Source organism: Rhincodon typus, chromosome 1 (assembly GCF_021869965.1).
Source record: "Rhincodon typus isolate 14 chromosome 1, sRhiTyp1.1, whole genome shotgun sequence".
Lineage (NCBI taxonomy): Eukaryota > Metazoa > Chordata > Chondrichthyes > Orectolobiformes > Rhincodontidae > Rhincodon > Rhincodon typus.
The window spans coordinates 58,296,733-58,319,483 of NC_063332.1; the positions used below are offsets into that span (position 1 = coordinate 58,296,733).

The window sequence follows — 22,751 nt, forward strand, 5'->3', positions numbered from 1 at the left end:
CCAGTGACTGGCGTAGTTTTTCAGAGGGGTCCATACAATTCACATTTGTAGAAAAGTAGAGTCAATTTTTAAGTGCATGCTCTAAATTAAGACGTTAATTTACTTTTTAAAGTTTATGCTTGGAAAGAAAGTGTCGATATCTATTATTTAATGTTTTAAGGAGAGTAAAAAAAATTAATTTTTGATAGAAAAGATACAGTGCTGAATTAGTCTATTAGAGAGTGCATATTCAAATTGTTTTTAAGGAGGCAATGATGTGGTTGCACATCATATATTCCAGGAGAGTATGAGGGCTTTCATTGATGATTCTTGGCTATCTGAATCATTCCCTTAGATATTGGGTCGAGTCAAGCTACAATTCAAATTATAAACATGAAACCCACTAAAAGGAGCAGCTGATTTTGCTGAATCTGAGAAAATGCATTGAAGGAGTGTGCTTGAGGAACCACGGCAGCATTGCTTCAAGTCTCCCTCTTTGCTGAGATTTTTTTCTACAACGAGCCATACTTCAGCCACTGAGAAGTCATATATGACTCACAAAATACTGGTGTATTTGCTATTTTTCACACATGCCTATCCCTCATCTTGCTGACATGAATCCATCGATATTGTTCTCACAAAAAGCCATCATTATTACTCGTCTCCTCAGCAACCACTATGCTCTCCGATTAATGTCCTTCATCCAGTCTCCCTTTCCTCTCCAAAGACCGGGAGTGTTTTCTCATCACAGTACCTTTCAAACTCACAACATCTATTACTTATAAGGACAAGAACAGCAGATACATGGAAATACTACCACCTGCAAGTTCCTCTCCGAGACACACATTATCCTGACTTGGAATAAATCACAGTTCTTTCGTTTTCATTCATTCAAAATCATGAAATCCCACCTTAACAGCATTATATGTGCACCTCAATCACGTGGACTGCCCATCTTCTTGAACCAATAAATGATGGCCTAGTCAGTGAAACCTACATCCCATAATTTGTTTGTAAGTTGGACACCTAATTCTGTCACCACGTACTTATTCAAGTCTACAATCATAACTTCCCGTCTTAACACATCCTTCTGGATTTCGGTGCTGATTTAGGGCCCAGTTGGCTGTATGGCTGGTTTGCAATGCAGAGTGCCGCCAATAGCATGGATTCAATTCCTGTAGCAGCTGAAGTTATCATGGAGTCCCAAATTCTCAGCCTCACCTTTTGCCAGAAGCATGGTGACTCTCAAGTTAAACCACCACCAGTCCTCTCTCTCTCTTTCATGAGAGACAGCACTATGGTCCTCTGTGACCATGGCAACATTCATACAACATCCTCAGCTGAAGATGGGCTAAGTTTTGACGGACAATAAATAGGTTTGATAGATATTACTTAATAGATGGGTATAATACATCTAACATACATGATTGTCTCTTGTAAGACAATTGGATCTCGTGAGACAGTCAGACTCAACTTCAGAGTCAGTTCACAATGCAGCGACTGGAACATTTTCACTCAGCACTCACAAGGACAGAAATCTTACACTTGAGCACTGGTTAGTTTGACCCAGGAAGAGTCCTTTGGAACCTGATTGGCTGAGTTCATTAGCTCTTTAGGTCTTAAATGTCATGTAACAGTCCAAACACACCATTCTTGGATTCTGTGATTTTATCACCCTTACCAATTTTTCTCACTGACTACATTCTTCCAGTCATTTCCATCTGTAGTTTCACAGTTGCCCATTCAAACTGTTCCATCTTATTGTTCTATCCGCATAGAGGGTGCTTTTCCTCCTGTTGTAAAGTGCACCGAGAAGTGAGTATTGTATAGATATCAGTTAATGTTGCAGTCTGTAATGGCTTATTAAAAAGGAAAACAAATGCTGATGTTATACCAAGTTGTCTTCCAATTTATTAAATAATTTTAAAGTTTGAGTATTTTTCACCAATGACATTTGAACAAATAAATATTGGGAGTCTTAGCATGCAAAATTTACTCTTAGGTGATGGAAATTGCTTTTTAAAAGAAAAGAAAAGTTGAAATAGTCTGGTCTAGTGCCACTCCCTAATGCCTTATCAAAAATGAAGTTAAAAGCTGGTGATGTATCAATTTGCCTTTCAGCTTGAGAAATAATTTTGAAAAGAACAGGCATGAAAAGCATGGGTATTTTTAAGGGAATAAGTTATAGTTAAGACATTTAAGTTCACAAGAAGGACAACCTATTAGAACATAGAACATAGAACAGTACAGCACAGTACAGGCCCTTCGGCCCACGATGTTGTGCCAACCTATTATCCTACTCTAAGATCAAACTACCCTGCATACCCTACATTTTACTATCATCCATGTGCCTACCCAAGAATCACTTAAATGTCCCTAATGTATCTGATTCCACTACCACCGCTGGTAGCGCATTCCACGCACCCACCACTTTCTGTGTAAAGACAACACTATTGTTATACTCTTTTTCCGAATAAATTGGCAGTTTGTCAAAGGCTATAATACATTCAGTCTATTTTTGGATAGGGACGGAAACCTTCTCATACTGCAACTTGGAAATGTCAAGTAGTCAGCCTGAATTCAACAATTGTAAATTTGTCAATAAGGACAGTACTGAGTTAGAATGAAGACATTCCATTTCCCTGTCATATTATTTGTTTTTTTTTCTAATTTTTTTTCACTCAAATAGGGAAAAGTGCTTTGTTGCGTACACTCAAAGGATGTGACACATAACACTCAGGATAGTTCTTGTCCATTACCGCGTTAATAGTTTGCAACCTGTTTAATTGTGATGTGCGCTCCATATAACAGCATTTAAAAAGTACAGTTAATGTTAGAATCACTAGAATGAAACCATAAATTCAGCATTGTTGACCTATTCTATTTTCAAAATATTAAAAACAAATTACTTGAGGCTTTTGAATACAGGATCCTTATCTTATCGCTTCAATTTATGGAAAATGAAACAATAAGTCTACATAAATGTTGCCATAAGAATGAATGAATGCCCTTTGACTATAGTGATGCATGTAGCATTGTTTCCACATGCATCTCATAACATAATTTTACTATGTTGCGGAATGTAGCCACTCTGTACTCGCAAGTGTAAAGTTTCAAACATGCTGCTTTTATACCCTAGCTATTGCTTCAGCAATTACATTGCTTTTCCTGGTGTTTTTAAGTCCTGATCTCCAGACTCCACGAATGTACAAAAGATTTCATGTTCCCAGCATTAAAAGCAGCTGGAATTACTAAACTTATTCCAGAGAGCCCATGTAGCCAATCTGAAATACCTCTAAGATGGCCTTTCAGAATATTTTAAGTTGCATTTAGGGAAAAAAAAAGCCATTTACAAAACAGCACATGGGAAATAATTCATTTTCATGCCCATTTTCAATTCTTGCAAATGTTATAGTGTGAATGCTAATTTTGACGCGTTGACCAAGAACTGTCACTTCAGCACCTTTGCAGAAAGCACACAGATTGAGTATTTTTATTAACAGCATTTGAACACAAAGCGACATTGGGAGCCCGAGAGTGGAAATTTGCTCTGATACAGAAATTGCTTTTTAAATGAAACAATAAAAGTATTACAGTCTTGTAAAATGACACATTCTTAGCAATGAAAATATTTTGGAAGAATGATAGATTTGTTCGCAAGGAAAGAGAAAAAGCATTTAGATTCAGCTTACATTGGTAAGTTAGTATTAGTAACACTGTTCAAATAATTACTTCACACATGACTGGAATTTACTTTGCTTAGTTATTTCAATATTGTACTTCATGATAGAAATGAAAATGATGGTTGTCTGTATCCAGTGAGCATTAAAAAGTTACTGTCATTAGAAGGTGGTCATTTATCTGGTTTTGCATTGGGCAGTGCAGCCTTCAGTGTATCTGACTCTGTTCTGCTGCTGGATGGCCTTCAATCTGATACTTTGAAGCTTGCAATGTTGGCAGTGCTGCAGCCCAGTCTGAGGGAATGGTTTGTTTATTTGTTGACACACACTGACCAATGTGGAGATATAAAACACAGGAAATCAAATTCAACCAATTAGAGGCAGGGTAGTTTCACAAACTATTCTGTCAGCCTTATTAGTTAAATGTTTGCCATGAAATCATTTCCAGGGCAGTAATTAGGTTTATAAAACATGTCATACCTGTCCTGTAATCTTTAGACACCACTTCAATATTACATGGTGTTTTCTTATCAGCCACAGTGGCTAATATCAACAGCGGTAAAATTGCTGGAGAAACTCAGCAGGCCAGGCAGTGTCTGTGGAAAGGAAGCATAATTAGTGTTTTGAATCCAGCACCCTTCTTCAGAACTGGTCACCAGACTCGAAACATTAACTCTGCTTTCTCTCCACAGATGCTGCCATACCTGCTGAGTTTCTCCAGCACTTTCTGTTTCTGTTTCATATTTTCAGCATGCACAGTTCTTTGTTTTTTTTTTGTTTTATATTGTGTAATATCAATGCCAGTCATCCAAAATTATTTCTAGGTCAACAAAGTGCCTGTAGTAAAAGATCCTAGCTGTCAATATCACATCCATACCATGATACCAGCTGCCATTTACCAATTCATAGTGATGAAGAAATTGCATTGTTCAATCTTAAATGTTGAAAAAAATGTAAAAGCATAGCAAATCCAGGAAGGGAGAGCATCACACTGTCTCATCACTTTATGCTGATATGAAGTTGAAGGCAGCCCCAAGGAAAGGGAGATGTGAATCAGCATGTTTTATCAGAAAGGGTTAAATTTAACATTCAAAATACAGGTATGTCATCATTGAGCTCTTTCTTTATAATCAGCTACATAGCTTCAAAACAATAAAGCAGACTACTGCTGAACTACATATTGTACCAAGTTACGAAACACTACCAGTCTAATAGGAATATCGCCTACTGCAGTGCAAAAATTGATTTTAAAAAATGGATATAACTCCTCAATGGTCAGAGGCCTGATATGTGGATAAAAAAGGCAAGAATACTGTTGGAATGTTTTGGAGACGGTAATGACTGCAGATGCTGAAAGCTTCAGTCAATAAATGTGGTGCTGGAAAAGCACAGCTGGTCACAGCTTTTGAGGAGCAGAAAAGTCAACATTTTGGGCCAAAACCCTTCGTTTATTGATTGTTGGAACATTGTAGCACAATATTATGTACAGATCATTTGGGTTACATGAAAACAAATTATCTTTCTTTTGTTGGCAACTAAAGCCTCAATCCAGGGTGCAACCAGATGTTATCTCTTAATTCTTATTTATATCAAATTAGAGAAATGGATCCAGCATTTGTGTTGGATCAGATTTAATGACAGAGCAAGGCCTTTGTGCCAAATGGCCTCCACGTGCTTTGATGTCTTATGTTTCTTGTGTTCTTATTTCTATGTGATAGCCGGGAAAAATCAAGAATAATCAAAACTACAAAGTCAGTGCCTTCAATCTCAGCCTAGGGAGATTTTCTGCATGTTCAAGTGTTAGTTATGAAAAACAGTGTCTCTCCAAAACTGAAAGTTCCTCTAAAAGATGTTGTTATAGCCAACTGTTTTGGCCGATAAATTGCACGAGACAGCATGGTATGCTGTTCAAAGCCATGATATAGATGCAGAAAACACTATTTTCAAACTCTGCTCACTTCAGCATTTCCATGAGCTGAACCAAGCAAAGAAGCAAATTCAGTGACTTTGTTGAAGTAGGTCAGTCTGATCAGTGATAGCAGCAGTAATAGACTGAAGGAGAGTGAACCTGGGGGTGAACAGCGACAGCAGAATAAATACCTGAGGCGTGGGGTCAGTCAGAGCGAATGTGGAGCTGAATCTAGGAGCAGATCTCCGGAGGTCACAAGACTCAAAAAGTGACCAAAACTTAGCTGCTCAGAAACCAGGTTTGCAGGCTGAGTGAGTAATATCTGGAGAGAGATAAAGTACTTTTTGTAGTTGTAGTCTGCTAGGAATAGAGAGCAAGAGTGACCTTAGTTTGGTGACGAGTGGGTATGGTTATGTAATCAGTTCCTGGATTATTGTCAATGGTTGATGAGGTTGATTTAGTCGATTAGGTTTTCAATGGCAGGAGAACTCAGCCCATGGAATGTCCTCCTGCAATATGTGGGAAATCAGGGACACTTGCAGTGTCCATGATGACCACATGTGCAGGAAGTGTGTTCAGCTGCAGCTCTTGATCTGTCTCATGGAACGCCTGGAACTGTGGATGGACACACTATGGAACATCCATAAGGCTGAGAATGTCGTGGATAGCTCATTTAGTCAGCTAGTCACACCACTAGTAAGGACTACCCAGACAAAGAAGAGTTGAGTGGCCACCAGGAAGATAAGTAATGAAGGAGTTACCTGTGGCCATTTCCTTCTCAAACAGGTACACTGTTTTGGATATTGTTGGGGGTGAAGGGGAGGTTGGTCCCTCAGGGGAAAGCTGCAACAGCAAGATCAGTTATACCACGACTGGCTCTGTTGTAAAGCAGGAAGTGTCAAAGTGTAAGTGAGCAGTAGTGATAGGGTGACTCTATAGTCAGGGGCACAGATAGGTGTTTCTCTGGCCGCAAACAAAATTCCAGGATGGTATGTTGCCTCCCTGATGCCAGCATCAAGGATGTCTCTCAGTGGGCATGGGACATTCTTAAGGGGTGGATGAGCAGCCACAGCTTGAGGTTCACATTGGTCCAAATGACATGGGGAGAAAGAGAGCTGAGGTTCTACAAAGGGAGTTCAGGGAGTCATGTTGGAAGTTGAAAAGCAGGACCTTTAGAGTTGTAATCTTGGGATTACTTCTGTGTCATATGCCAGTGAGTTTAGGAATATGAAGAAAGTACAGTTAAATATGCAGCTGAAGAGCTGGTGTAGCAGAGAGGACTTCAGGTATATGGGTCTTTGGGATGCCTTCCAGAGCAGGTGGGACCTCTACAAGAGGATGGGCTGCACCTAAACTGGAGGGGCACCAATATCCTGAAAGGGAGGTTTGCTAATGTCACTTGGGAGGGTTTAAACTAGAGTGGCGGGGGTGTGGGAAAAGAACAAGAGCAGTATGTCAGAGAGTAAAATGACCAAGGAGGAGTTAAAGACTAAGGTCAGTAAGGCTAGGGGAAGAATAGACAAGGAGAGATTACTGAACACAACGGGACTGGCGGTCTATGGTGTATTTGTTTTAATGTGAGGAATTTGACAGGTAAGACAGCAATTTGACAACTTTCAGCTTGAAGGAGTATGTTGATATTCCTGGACATGTTGATATAAAAAGGTGTTTTGAAAAGTATTAAGGTAGATGAGTGTCCAGGACCTAATGGAATCTATCCCAGAATGCTGACGGAAATAGGCGAGTAAATCAAAGGGGCCTTGTAAGAAATCTTTGTATCATCTTTAGTCACAGGAGAGGCCCCAGAGGACAGGACCATAGCTAACATTGTTTTGTTGTTTAAGAAAGACAACAGAGATAATTCTAGAAATTACAGGCCAGTGAGCCTTACATCAGTAGTAGGAAATTATTGGAGAAGATTCTTTGGGATAGGATTTATTCACATTTCGAAAAATATGGACTTATTAGCAATGGACAGTATGACCTTTTACAGGGGAGATCATGTCTCACAAACTTGATTGAGCTTTTCAAAGAAGTAACAAAGAAGATTGATGACGGGAGGTTGGTAGACATTGTCCATGTGACTTTAGCAAAGCAGTTGACGAGGTCTCTCATGGCAGGATGATAGAAAAGGTGAAGTCAAATAGGAGAGGCTGAGTAGCTGGGGGGTTTTCCCTGGAGCATCGGAGGCTGGGGGTAACCTTACAGAGGTTTATAAAATCATGAGAGGCATGGAGAGGATGAATAGCCAAGATGTTTTTTTCCAAGGGTAGCGGAGTCCAAAACTAGACGGCACAGGTTAAAGGTGAGAGGAGAAGGATTTAAACGAGACCCGAGCGTTAACTTTTTCACACAGAGGGTGGTGCGTGTATGGAACGTGCTGCCAGAGGAAATAGTGAAGTCAGGTACAATTACAACATTTAAAAGGCTTCTGGATGGGAATAGGAAGGGTTTGTAGGGATATGGGCAAATGTAGGCATGTGGGACTAGTTCAGATTGGGATGTCTGGTCGGAGTCGACACGTTGGACTGAAGGATCTGTGTCCGTGCCGTATGACTTAGTGGTAAGATCAATATAGAACCGGCTTATTCATGGAAGACTGAGATCAACAGTGGAAGTGTGTTTTTCTGACTGGACAGGGATCAGTGGTGGTACCCTTGTTGTTTGTAATGTGTATAAATGATTTGGAGCAGAGTGTAGCTGGCTTGATTAGTATGTTTGCAGATGACATAAAAATTAGGGGAGCTGCAGGTAGTGGAGAGGATTGCCAGAGGGTACAGCAGGGTATAGATAGGCTGGAGACTTGGGTGGAGAAATGGCAGATGGAGTTTAATGCAAACAAATGCGAGATGATGCATTTTGGAAGATCTAATGCAGGAGAGGAGTACAAGGTAAATGGCACAACCCTTAGTAGCATCAACATACAGAAGGATCTAGCATACACGTTCACAGTTCCCTAAAAGCAGCAACACAAGTGGATAAGGTGGTCAAGAAGGCATACAGCATGCTTGCCTTCATTGGTTGGGGCTTGGAATATAAAAATTGGCAAGTCAAATTGCCAATAAAACTTTAGTTAGGCTGCATTTGTAATATTGCGTACATTTCTGGTTGCCACACTACCAGAAAGAAGTGGAAGCTTTGGAGAGAGTACAGAAATGGTTTACCGGGATATTGCTTGGTTTGGAGGGTTTTCGCTGTGAGGAGAAATTGAGCAAACTTGAGATAGTAGGAACTGCCGATGCTGGAGACTGAGACAGCAAGGTGCGGAGCTGGATGAACAAGCAGGCCAAGCAGCATCAGAGGAGCAGGAAAGCTGATGTTTCGGGTCTGGACCCTTCTTCAGAAATGGAAGAAGGGTCCAAACCCGAAACATCAGCTATCCTGCTCCCCTGATGCTACCTGACCTGCTGTGTTCCTCCAGCTCCACACTTTGAGCAAACTTGATTTGTTTTCACTTGAAAATTGAGGGATGAGGGGCAACCTGATAGGAGTTTATAAAATTATGAGAGGCATGGATAGAATGGATAGTCAGAATCTTTCTTCCAGGGTAGAAATGTCAATTTTTAGAGCCATAGGTTTAAGGTAAAAAGGGGTAAGTTTAATGGAGATGTGAGAGGAGGGTTTTTTAACACAGACAGTGGTAAGTGCCTGGAATGCACCACCAGAAGACATGGTGGTGGCAGATACAATAGCAACATTTAAGAGGCATCTTGACAGATATATGAATAAACAGGGAATAGAGGGAAATGGAAAGTTTAGAGGCAAAAGGTTTTTAGTTTAGAAAGATGTCATGTGTCAGCGCAGTCTTGATGGGCCAAAAGGCCTGTTTCTATTCTTTGTTCTTTAGAGGAGTGTACTCCATTGATGCACATTGTGACAAGATGGCTGTCTATCTTGCTGGTTTTTTATCCTGCTGAAATATTGGAAACTTGTGACAAAATACTTAAAAGTGTAGGCGAGGAAGTCTGCTTCAAATCTCTGCAAACTCTTTGGGGAAGATGAGATTTCAAATGAAGTGGCTACATTTTGCTTTCATTTGCTCAACAAGGCTCCGAAACTATTCACTATTGAAGCTTTAGAGGACAAGTCCTTCAGCGGCATCACATTTGTGAACTGCCGAGCAACATAGACAGGAACCTAGAGTGAAAGGAGATGTTTTGTCAGTTCACAGTGAAGGGTAGACTGAATCAATTAGCAACAAATGTGACAGGAAAACATGAAGCTTTTCAAGTCTTTTTTGTGAAAAAGTATCACTTGAGTGATGGGTATGACTTATCTGAAAACAGCTTTTACAAAATGATGGCTCAATTAGCCATTTGCAAGTGCTGCGTTCTTTGAAGAATTTTGCCATGATGTTCAAAGCTATGATCTGACATTGATGGTCTGTCTGAAGAATTCAGCATTGTCAAAGGCATTATATCCTGAATTAAAGCATTGCTCGACTAATAAGGAGATCGGTGATTAAACTCTGCAAAGCACAGGGAAAACATTCAAGAACATGAATAATATCAGCACCTATATCTTCTTTACGACAAGCAACAATGCTCATCCAAAATGAACTTTTGCTGCCAAGATGACTACTGTGAAAAATAAAACAAGCAGGTTGGAAGTGAACAGTGTATACACAGTCAGCACAGAATGTCCAGACTTGCATCAATTCTTCAAGAGGATGCAGAGTTCTAAGTTCTTGGCGAGCAGAAACTTGTTAATGCAACCAGGAATAGACAAAAACTAGTCATTTCCATGGTTGGTACCTTGATTTTAACTTATTCTTATTGTTATTAAGTATTGTACTGCATCTATTGGTTATTAGTACAGCATTGTTAGCAACTTTTAGTTTAATAAAGTGATTAATGCAGCTGACATGTTCATTTTAGTTAGTTATATTAGCAGGTCTTAAACTTGTAGCTAATTTTGTGTGTGTACATGCATGACAGGTTGGAGAAGTGCAGTCTGGTGTCTGTCTTTCGTCAGCATAGTAATCAGCAAATCCAATCATATGACCTACCCAGTAATGAGCAAGTTAAAATGCTCAAAAGACTATCTGCCATTCTTTAAGCCAGATATATTTGCTTATTGTATAAATGCAACAAAATTAACCTGATCCAACATAAAGCAACAACGGGTGCAATCTTCTGTTGTTGAATTATTTTCATGTTCCTGGATAATTTTCATGTCTGCAGTACTGAGCCTGGCACTCCCTTCCCCAGATAGACATCTGTTTGTCTGCTATCTAAATAAGACTGCCAGGGTCCTAAAGCTGCAGGTCTAAGAACATAATCCACATATGTGGACAGCTGGCAAGATGCTGTGACACATTTGTTTTGTTCATTTATGGACTGTGGCTGCAGCTGGCTAGGACAGTAATTATTGCCCATCCTAAATTTCTCAGAGGATAGTAAACAGTAACCCACATTGCTGTGCGTCTTGAGTGACATGCAGGCTAGACCAGGTCTTACAACATCCCAAACATAATATGAGGCAAATATGAGTACCAGATAAACAACACCCCACCGAACACATCAAACATCGGTTGTGATTAAAGCATATTTTGTGGATTACTCATCCATATTTCATGGATGTTAACTGATGATTGCATAATGTTCAGTACCATTCGTGACTCCTGAGATACTGAAGTAATCCATGTCAGACTAGAGGCCTGTGACCAGCTGTGTGCTGCAGGGATCACTGCTGGGTCCATTGTTGTTGGTCATTTATATAAACGATTCGGATGAGAATATAGGAGGTATGGTTTGTAAGTTTGCAGATGACACCAAAATTGGTGGTATAGCAGACATTGAAGAAAGTTATCTAAGAGTACAACAGGATCTTGACCAACTCAGCCAGTGGGCGAAGGAATAGCAGATGGAGTTTAATTTGATAAATGTGAAGTGTTGCATTTTGGAAAGTCAAACCAGGGCAAGACTTACGCTGTTAATAGTATGGCTCTGAGGAGTGTTATTGAACAGAAGGACCTAGGGGTGCAGGTACATAATTCCTTGAAAACATCACAAGTAGACAGGGTGGTGTAAAAGGCATTTGGCACGCTTGCCTTCATTGGTCAACCATGATGTGGAGGTGCCACTGTTGGACTGGGGAGGACAAGGTCAGAAATCACACAACACCAGGTTATAGTCCAACAGGTTTACTTGAAAACACAAGCTTTTGGAGCAGAAGAAAACAAAAAAAAAAATCTGTTGGACCATAACCTGGTGTTGCATGATTTCTGACTTCATTGGTCAGAGCATTGAGTACAGGATTTGGGAAGTTGTGTTATGGATGTGCAAGACATTGGTAAGGTCACATTTGGTGCACTGCATATAATTCTGATCACCCTGCTATAGGAAGGATGTTATTATGTTATTTTTTCAAACCGTTATCCATTATGCTTGATCCTGGTCACATTTTAACTTACCTTCTTCAAATAAGAGATTCCTTCTGAAGTCATCAAAACCAGATGGCCAGGGTAACATGTGTAAGTGGTTTGAAAAAGGAAGCTGTTTCTTAGAAGAATATTAGTCACATTATATTTTAGTCCCATAATTTCAAACTATTTTATATTTTCTACTACTTGAAAAGTTGAGTAAAAAAGTTGTCATAATTGCGATTTGCCTTCTTGAATAATGTTCACCTGATTTAGCAAACAATACCCAAGCCAAATTTTGTGTTCTACTGCTGTTTTTCAAAGACATGGAAAAATGAGGGTGACTTCCCTTAGCATAAAGGTAGCATTGATGTTCTTGTGCTCATTGCTGAATGCAATCAACGTTCTTTTTATCCAAGAGCAGATATAATAGCATCTGCTGATATTCTACAGTGACATATCCTCTCCCACAAATCATCAGTTAGCCCCAATACAAAGCTAAGGCAAAGGAGGGTTGGTGACTGTGAGCAACCTCAAACAACCCTTAACAAGGACCACACGCTAGTAGAGGTGGTAAATTCTACAGAGTGACAGGTATGGTCATCTGGGAAAATACCACATCTTCATTCATTCTTTCCACCATAAACACACAATGACAGCAGATTGAACCATTGCTTTATGGAAACCTTTGGGGGATGATGGCTTACTGGTATTATTGCTAAACTGTTAATCCAGAAACCCAGGTAATTTTCTGGGGACCTGGTTTCAAACCTGCCGTGGCAGATGGTGAAATTCCTCGGTGATCCTTCGAAACCCCTAACATCCATCACCCAGAAGAACAAGAACAGCAGGTGAGTGGGAACATTGCCACTTACAATCCCTTTTCAAAGCTGCACGTCTAACTTGGGGTTTCCACTGCTCCTTCAATGTTGTTGGATCAGAAGTCTGCAAACCCTTCCCTGACAGTGTGTGAGTTGGTTTACACAACATGGAACTACAACATCAAGAAAATGACTCACCATCATTTCTGCATTACTGATTCCTCTCGAACAAAAGGGCCAGAAGCACCATGTTCTCCACGGAAATAAAATTTATTCAGATTACATGATAATTGTTGCACTGAAATAACCTGCATAGTATGTGCTATTCATCATCAAGGACAGTAGGAATCAACTGCCTAAAATGGAACAGATTTCACATAAATAAGATCAGGTTGGAGCAGGAAATGCCATTTCCTGAAGGGTATTAGCGACATATTAATCACGATCCAACAGCTTTAAAGGAGTCATTTCGGAACTTAAACTAACATACTTATTGAATTCATTTTTATGACAGGACTAAGTTTGTTTAATGAACTCATTACCTTCTTTTGATAGCCTTTACAAAAGCCACTCGACTACCATGTTCCTTTTTAAAACATGCTCTGTCAGGGAAATGCCTACAACCCACCTGGAGAAATAGAATATAAAAACATTTACATTTTGTTTAATTACCCATAAGACATGGGCATTGCTGACTGGGCCAGCATTATTATCTGTACCTAGTTGCTCTTGAGAAGGTGATGGTGAGCTGGTTTCTTGAACCATTGCAAGTCTTCAAAGTTCTTTACTGAAACAAAGAGCTTCCTTGCCTGAATGTCATTGGTTGTGGTAACTGACGGTGAATCACATGACAGGTCAAGGGTTTCTGTACTATGGTTGACCACAAATCTACCTTCATTGGTCAAAATATTTGTTGAGAAGCTTACTGTTCCATGCGCTGTAAGACTGACCTTATCTTCAACTTACAAATAGGGCCTGAGCTGTTTGTTCACTATGCAAGTTTTATGGTGAAATAGAGCACAACAAAGCCAGCCTGTGGAATAATACCAGCTCATTTGATAATATCAGATCATTTCTCGTTATATATCATATAAACTCATGAATAAGCATTCGGCAATTATTTTTGGTCGACTTGCCATCCAATCAGCACTCTGCTCTCATACAGCTGAAATGATGTTTTATCTTTATTTTGATATTTCTTGCAAATTCTGTTGAAGAGTGTAAGAAGAAAATCTTTGACAATATGTGTATTTTCCTCAGCAAAGCACAAGTTCTATACTACCAAAAGACGAGAAATATATCATTCCAAAAGGCACATTAAGACAGATAAATGGTTCTTTATTTCCTCTTAGCTCTGACATGATCATTACAAGTTATCCGTGGTGAGATTTCTAAGGAAATGACTGAAGTGGTTACAGTTTCCTGTTGGGTACTAATTGGATACAGGTCAGAGTAAATAATCTGACCATGGGGGAGGAATCATTTCCTATAGTCACTGTGTGATGTGGTGCTGAGAAAAAATGTGATGATCTTTGTCGCTGGCAAGTTCTAAATAGAAGCTTCACACACCAGAGATAGAAATCAAGCCATTTGAGACAATACCAATTTCTTGCAAAGAGAGCAAAGAGAATGTAGAATCACAGCTTCTTGAAGAGAATGTGCGAATGTGAGCATCAGTAGAACACACATCATTTCTTGGAAGTGGTACTAGAGATCCTGTTGAAGGAAGAGTGTCCCATATTTATTGAAGTGAAAGGCGTCTACTTCACCTTTCTATCTCTGCAGCAGCCTTCAATGTTAAAATGATGGAAAGGGAAGTTTATACAGATAGTTCTCCTCTAACGCGATAGTTGTGTTCTTGCGTAAGCTTGCGCTATAGACAGTTGTACTATGGAAAATCACCATAGAAAATCACATTACAGGGAAATCGCTATAGAAAATCGCTGTACTTGTACAGCAGAAAGTTTGTGTTATCCAAGTGTCCACCATTCTTCAATCACGTTACAGCCAATTCATGTCAATGTAACACGCCTTATAGCAGAACTACCTGTAAAGACAGATGGTCTTGCAATTGTCAAACGAAGCTTTAGCTTTGAAAATATCGAAGCGGTCACAATAATTCAAATTACTTTGACTGTAACAGTGTAAATCTGAACCTAAATCAACTGTATTCACCCCAGGACAAAGGAATTCACAGAAGCACGAGGAATGCGAAAAGGAGTTTCGAAGGTGATGGTTGTGGTAACTGATGGTGAATCACATGACAGCTACAATCTACAGAATGTAATCGAAAACTGTGAAAAGGATAAAATTCGGAGGTTTGCTATTGCGGTAGGTACCTGATGTGCTCGTTCAATTTATACAACATTTGCAGACCAATTCCCTGATTGGCTCCAATAAGAAGCAGCACTTACAGTGAACATGGTTGATGAAATCATAATCCATTGTTTCTTAGTTTCTCATCCATCAGTCATGTTCTCTGTGAGCGATATGCCTTGACAGAAGCATTAGATTTGAGTTAAACATTTAGTTCTTCAATTGGTCTCACCGTCTTCAATATCTGTTCCACTCACTCCTACTCCCCTTTTATTTGAGTGTTTAATTCCATGCCACTTCTTTTCCAAGTACACCCTCATTGAAGAAATACTGCTCTTCTCTGCAACTGGATTTCCAATTAAATCTTTTGGATTGTTCGCCATCATTGCTTTCTATTTTGCTTCTAATGTCTGATTACACTGTTTGCCAAAACTCACTTTCCCAGCCAGTCTCCTTCCTCAGTAACTATCTTTGCCTTAACCCACACAAATTCCAACTGATGTATCATCCTTCATGTTTCAAACCCGACCAGAATTACAGCTGTTACTGAGACATACAAAGTTCCTCAGACAACTGTTCTGGCCACAGCCTGAGATCCACTCTCAATGCCAAGTGCTGCCACACACACATTCTTAACTATGCTCTCCATCAGAGTCACCTCACACTATTTCAAAGCTGTCCTACACCCCAGTTCCAAATCGTTCTTCATCTCACTCAATGCCTTAAAAAGAAACGTTTACTTCCTTTCAGATGTCAAGGAACCACAGCCACAAAAACTTACAGGCTGTGTGACACTCCTCTGGATTCTTCCTCCCACCCCTTTCCCACTGACTCCATTTCTTCTTCCAACCCCAACCCTCGCTGTGCATTCACTATACCATCTGACCTTCCCCTCTCTGATGCTGAATGATCTGTGCTCAACAGAGGACTTAGTTTTATCCCTTTATGCCCTGACTTCAATGAATTTTGGGCATGAAATGACATTGAAGTCTTCATCCATCATCTTCCTCTTAGTGCCCTCTTCTTTGGAGAGGAGTCCTCTCCCCATCCCACAGAACCTTTTGCTCATTTTCAGTACACCCCTCTACCTGGACCTCTCCCTCTGGTCTTTTACCTGCAGTTGATCTCTTCTTTGAAAACAGCCAGCCTCACATCAACTATCTGAATTTCTATGCTCCCCTCACCCATCTAACCTGTCTTCCTCTAAACTTGCTGCACTCCCATAATTTCATTGTCGAGCCTCCCGGTAAGGATAGTGCCATTGACGGCAGGTGTGCTCACCTTCATCTTGCAAAGGCCGCACGCCAACTCTCAGACACTTCCTTTTGGTCCCGAAGAAGCTGGGTCCCAGCTGTGCCCGTCTCTTTGTGGGGTGTGTGAAATATTCCTTGTTCCAGTCCTACCCAGGCCCCCACTCGTGACTCTTTCCCTGATACATCATTGATGCCTTCAAGATTGCTTCCTGCTCTCAGTTTTGTTTGCAATTTCCACCCTGCTTTCACCTTCACCTGATCCATCTCTTACACTTCCCTTCCCTTCCTTGACTCCACTATTTCCATTTCTGGGGATAGGCTGGCCACCACTATCCATTACAAACTCACCAATTCTAACAGCTACCTGGACTACACTTGCTCACAACTTGCTTCCTGCAAGGACTCCATCCCATTCTCCTAGTTTCTCCATCTTGGTTACACCTGTTCTGATGATGCTACCTTCGATTGCTGCCTTCGACATGTCCTCTTTTCAACTGATCATTCCCCTCATGATGATTGACAGACTCTCAGTCACATTTAGTCCATTTCCCACACTTCTGCATTCTCACGTTGGTCCCTCCCAGAACAACCAGGGGTTTCCTTGTCCTTATTTTCCATTCCACCATTGAATGAATCACCATCTACCATTTCTATCACCCATGGTATATCACACATAAGACATCTTTCTCTCCCCTCCACTGTCAGTTTTCTGCAAGGGCTGGTCCTTCTGTGACACCCTCATGAGGCTCATCTGAGGCTTCTTCACTCCCCCATGAACCTTCTCATGCAATTGCAGAAGCTGTAACAATTGCCCATTCACATACTTCCTCCTCCAAGGCCCTAAAACACCTTCCAGGTGGAGCAATATTCTACTTGTATTTCTTTCAAACCTGTCTACCATATCCGCTGCTCACAATGCAGTCAGTGATGCACAATGATGAGACAAATGCAGTCTGGATGAGGGTTTTCTAGAGCACCTCCATTCCATAAGTGCTTTCCTTTTCAGTAAACCATTTTGCTGAAGAAAGGTCCAGACCCAAAAGGTCAGCTTTCCTGCTCCTCTGATGCTGCTTGGCCTGCTGTGTTCATCCAGCTCTACACCTTGTTATCTTTTGCTTCCATGATAATAGTTTTGTTCTGGGTCTGCCAAAGTGTTCCAGCGAAGCCCAGTGCAAGTTGGAGGAACAACACTTCATTTATTGCATTTGCCTTTTTACAGCCTCTGTGACTCAGTGCTGAGTTCCACAACTTCAGAGGATGTCATCTGTCCTCCATTTTAAGTACAACTGCACTCTTCTGACTGTGTCTTGTTTGTGTCTTCTTGACTTTGCTCTCAATAGAGCTGATCCATTTCCTAATTTGCATACCAACGAATTACAAACATTTACATCTCTATGTCTCCTTTACCACTATTAGCATTGCCTTCGTCATTGATATTCAATACCTTCAGTTTTCCACTCACTACTTCTCTGCCTCTGTCAAGAGCATGAAAAACACTATTTTCCAGACTCTTCTTCTGAGGAAGGGTCCAGACCCGAAACGTCAGCCTTCCTGCTCCTCTGATGCTGCTTGGCTTGCTGTGTTCATCCAGCTCTACACCTTGTTGTCTCAGATTCTCCAGCATCGGCAGTTCCTACTACCTCTGTAACAATTTTCCAGACTCTTTCAGTTCTGAAGAACAGTCATATCAGACTCAACATGTTAGCTCTGTTTCTATCTCCACAGATGTTGCCCAACTTGCTGAGTTTCTCCAGTATTTGCTGTGGTGATTTCAGATGTTTAGCATCCACAGTATTTTACTTATATTTTAATGTTCTAGAGACTTGCAACCAAATAAAAGGTGGTGAAATTTAAACTCAAATGAATCTGGATTTTAATGGTATTCTAATGGTGATCAAGCACTGGTGATCACTGTGGTAAAATCCAGTGTGGTTTTCTTATGTGCTTTCTTTACCTGGTTTGGCTTACATGTGACTCCAGACCCAGTGCAATGCCTTCTGAAATGACCAATCAGTTCAAGGGCAATTATGGACGGGCAACAAATGTAAGGCTTTCAAGTGGTGGCCACATCCTGTGCAAGGATAAAGAGATCAAAATTTTGCGAAATAGATCCTTTTGGAGCTTCGACACTGTGGCATGCTCACTATTGTTGTCAATGGGAAAATATGTCTTATTTTAAAGTTATCATCTCATTTCTATCCTGTAATGCTGTTTGATCTATTGCTAGAACCACATCTGCTAAGCTGGATATTACCCCCTCATGAGATGTGTTTTTAGCGATGTTTTTCAGGGAAAATATAAAATACATCAGGGGTTGTATTTCATTGTTTTCCCACCCACAGCCAAACCCACCTCATTATACAAGGAGGGGTAGGTGACTTGGGTCAAATGTCCTTGAGGCTGCCCATTCTTAGGCATACTGAGACCCTTAAGTGGCCAATTATTGCTCATTTAAGGCTCTTAATCCACTTTGGTGATTAAAATTCACTGGTCGGCAGCAGATGGACGAGAATGGGCAGATTGATTTTTTCAGGGATAGTAGGAACTGCAGATGCTGGAGAATCCGAGACAACAAGGTGCAGGGCTGGATGAACACAGCAGGCCAAGCAGCATCATAGGAGCAGAAAGGCTTTTTTCACTGGCTTTTGGTGAAATGGTGGGCAAGAGAGGTTTACCCACTTTGGGATCATGCTGTGCATATTTGAAAAAATAACCTTGATACCCACCATGTATCTATTCTTCTGAGCACCAAATCCTAACCCCTCATATTCCTGCCTAGATCCTAATACCTTCTTGTCCAAAACCTCAGACTTTCCTGAATCTGGTTGTCATGTCTTTTTTTCGGCAATTTCTTGTAGTCCCAGAAGCACACTCAACTCAATCCTGCTGCCGCTAGAGCTGCTGGCCAATCAGGTTTCCTCCCTTTGAGGGCAGAGGTCAACTCTCATCTCATTATGTCCACTAGCAGAATGGTTTGTTTAAGAAGATGTAAAGTCAGTTGATTCTTGTCTCAAAATACTGATTACTGTAGATTGTTCGTTACTCTGAGATGTGAAACTGTTTGGTAGAGAATGTTATCATCCCCATCCAGTTAAAAGTGAATGGCAGACGACATTACAAAAAGATCTTTCTCTCGTTAAAAACCTACTAAAATTCACCAAAATCACCTTATGGTACCATCTTTAATTATTGCACTGATAGTTTCCATCAGCAGAAATCAAATCCTTGAGAGGTCAAATCACTGTACACTTCACAATATTACAGGAAATATTTGTTATTTTAGATAGCTAGTTTATGCTTTGTACATCCAAAACAAATTAAAAATGTGCACTTCAACAAGCTGATGGCGAGTGATGTACACCAAGAGATGTTTGGTGCAGAGATGGACAATGTTTTAAATGATAAATGGAAGCAGCAAAGACATATTATCGCTGGACTATTAATCCAAGAAACTCAGCTACTGTTTCAGGGACCCATGCTTGAATGCCACTATGGCAGATGGTGGAATTTCAATTTAAAAAAAGATCTGGTATGAAGAATCTACTGATGACTGTGAAACCATTGTCAATTGTCAGGAAAAACCCACCTGATTCACTTATGTCTTTCACGGAAGGGAAAACCATCCTTACCTGATCTGGCCTATATGTGACTCCAGGCCCACAGCAATCTGGCTGACTCTCAACTGCCCTCTGAAATGGCTGACCAAGCCACTCAGTTCAATGGCATCTAGGGACAGTCAATAAATGTTGGCCAGCCAGTGACGCCCTTGTCCCATGAGTGAAATAAAAAAATGTGAGGAAGAATTCCCAATTTGATGTTGGACATAAATGTTTGACAATATTCAGTTTGGAAAATTGCTGGAGGTCAGATATCTTTCATCTGCATTTTACATCTCATACCTATTGAATAACAACACTGTTTGATGCTGTGATATCCAGTTCAATTTTTATCTCATCTCTTTTACCCAGTGTCTAATGAAACGTGAAGATATTCAATGGATATTTCATGGGTTTACCTTAGAATTCCATAATAACCAGACCAATGGACTTATCCATGAGATTGAAAGATTATGTATTAAATTTAACTCTGTACTCATCAAAAGTGCGTATGTAAATCTGAAATTCTGATAATTAGCTAATTATATCATACAAACGTTGGACTGACATTTCAGTAACCGCATTGGATTCTACAAGTTTTAATCAGCACCTGCATTCTACTTTAGGTGCTTGGCAGCTACAACAGAGGAAATCAGAGTGCTGAAAGATTTCTAAAAGAAATAGAGTTTATCGCAAGTTCACCTAAAGATAAACATTTTTTCAATGTATCAGATGAAAAAGCATTGGTAACGATAGCCGAAGCCCTCGGAGAACAAATCTTTGCTTTGGAAGGTAGGATATGCTATTTTTCCACTACTTATCATTCCAGTTTTAAATCATGTTTCTGTAAGACAGATCAATAATTTCATGTATTGTTGAACAAAGCAAGAGTCAATATAGTTTGCTTCAAATTGTACAGGAGCAGCAATGATTTAATACAAAGAACAATCCTACATCAGCCATCAATCAAATCACATTCATTGGTTTTTCAGATTGCTGTTATAAAAGCAAAGGAACTCAACAGTATTGTTGTCAAGCCCTCAGGATTGTCCTGTAGTTTCTGGGAAGTTATAACTAATCTTCAGAATACTCTGAAAGCAAGGCAAGAGGAATATAAATAAACAATAAATAATGTGATATAATTTTTTAATTAGCTAGGATATACATTTGTGAAAAAGAGCTACAGGTCTTTGGAGCAGGGTTACAAGGATAATGTAGGAGGCTGGGTCTGGGTGGGATACTCTTCGGAGGGTCAGTGCAGACTTGATGGATGAATGTCCTGCTTCTACACTGTAGAGATTCTATCATTCTATTGTAACTCATTGACCTGGATTTTGCTGTGAGCAATGAAGTGGTAATATTCACTGATCTTAAGAAAGCTGCCCGCAAGATCAAGTGAGCTGTGTGGCATGGAGTCACATTTCCTGGCGTGGATTTGTTTTTGACACTGCCTATAGTGGATTTTTGGAATCTAGCAATAGAGATGCCATGGAGCAGGCTAAGCAGTCAATCATATTGAAGAGTTCCCACAGACAGCAAGCCAGGGAGCAACAGCAGGGTTTTTGTGCACTTCTTAATTTCGTGCCAGATATAAGTGATGGTGGGAGAGGGAATCACATCATTGGAGGTGGTCAAAAAGAGTCAAAAACAGAGATAACACAGTGTGGAGCTGGAGGAACACAGCAGGCCAGGCAGCATCAGAGGAGCAGAAAAGCTGACTTTTCAGGTCCCGGCCTGCTGTTTTCCTCCGGCTCCACACGGTGTGATCTCTAACATTCAGCTTTAGATGTGGCTGAGAAAAGAAATAGAGAAATGTGAAGCAAGAGGAAGTACAGGTTACTCGGCCTATATTGTGCAGGAGCAGACCGGATCACTGCAGCACAAGGAGCTCCCTACCACCTGCTCAAGGGCAACTAAGGAGGGGCAATAAGTGCTGGCCAACCACCAACGCCCATCTCCCATGAGTGAATAAATACAAAGTGCTCTGAATGAGGAGGTATTGAATGAGAAGTCAAAGTGTTCGAAGCCATGTTTTGAATTCCATCTTCTTACCTGTATGAGAAGCTACATACATCTCTGTATACGGTCGATGAAAGGTTTCTGATCTAAAACAATTTCTGTCGTACAGATGCTACCTTATCTGTGGAGTATATCCAGCATCTTGGTTTAAATATATGCCCACATTTACTCAGCGATTGCTGTGTTTGAAGCTTCTTGCAGGTGGCCATTCTCTCCATGGACGAAGACATCATCCCAAAGGTCGGTGACATCATCCAATCATGCTTGAGTCAGACTCTCCCAATCCCTCGGTGAATATGTAAAGCGAGTCTGGAAACCATGACAGTGCATCTCACATTCTCTGCTGCTGCTCCATGACTCTCCTGTTTGACAATGATTGCTGAGATATAGCACTTGCATCCAACTGAGCAGAGCTCAGAGGCTTCTCCGATGTGCGGCCTCTCCCGTACTGTCCCTGGCTCCACCAGTCACTGCTTCTTCTCACTTGTGCTGTGTGAGTTAGCACCTAACTATCTGCCTGATTAGTCCCTGTGAAATGTGAACATGGGAATTGCTGCAGAGCCCGCATGAGACCAATGACTGTGCAACTTTAGGACATGTGACCTCTTCTGAGAAGTCTTGTCAGCCTCATGGACCACCTCCTTGTGGGACACTTGTCAGTCTCGTGAAGGATGTAAGACATGAATTAAGAGTGTTAAGGCAAGTACGTATTAACTGATCATGGCATGTGGAGCAATATTTCACTCACTGTTGACATCAAGTTAACACAGTGGATATGCTACAGAAGGTGGCTGTCTGATATGTAATTCTATCA

General features: G+C 40.6%; 1 protein-coding gene across 1 annotated transcript in view; it reads left to right on the forward strand.

Annotated features, from left to right (window-relative positions):
- itga1 (integrin, alpha 1) overlaps nucleotides 1-22,751 on the forward strand; it is a 158,529-nt gene that overhangs the window by 78,597 nt on the left and 57,181 nt on the right. Inside the window, exons 8-9 of the mRNA XM_048596039.1 lie at nucleotides 14,934-15,084; nucleotides 20,545-20,710. Coding sequence (XP_048451996.1) covers nucleotides 14,934-15,084; nucleotides 20,545-20,710 — 317 coding nt within the window. The remainder of the gene's footprint in view (nucleotides 1-14,933; nucleotides 15,085-20,544; nucleotides 20,711-22,751) is intronic.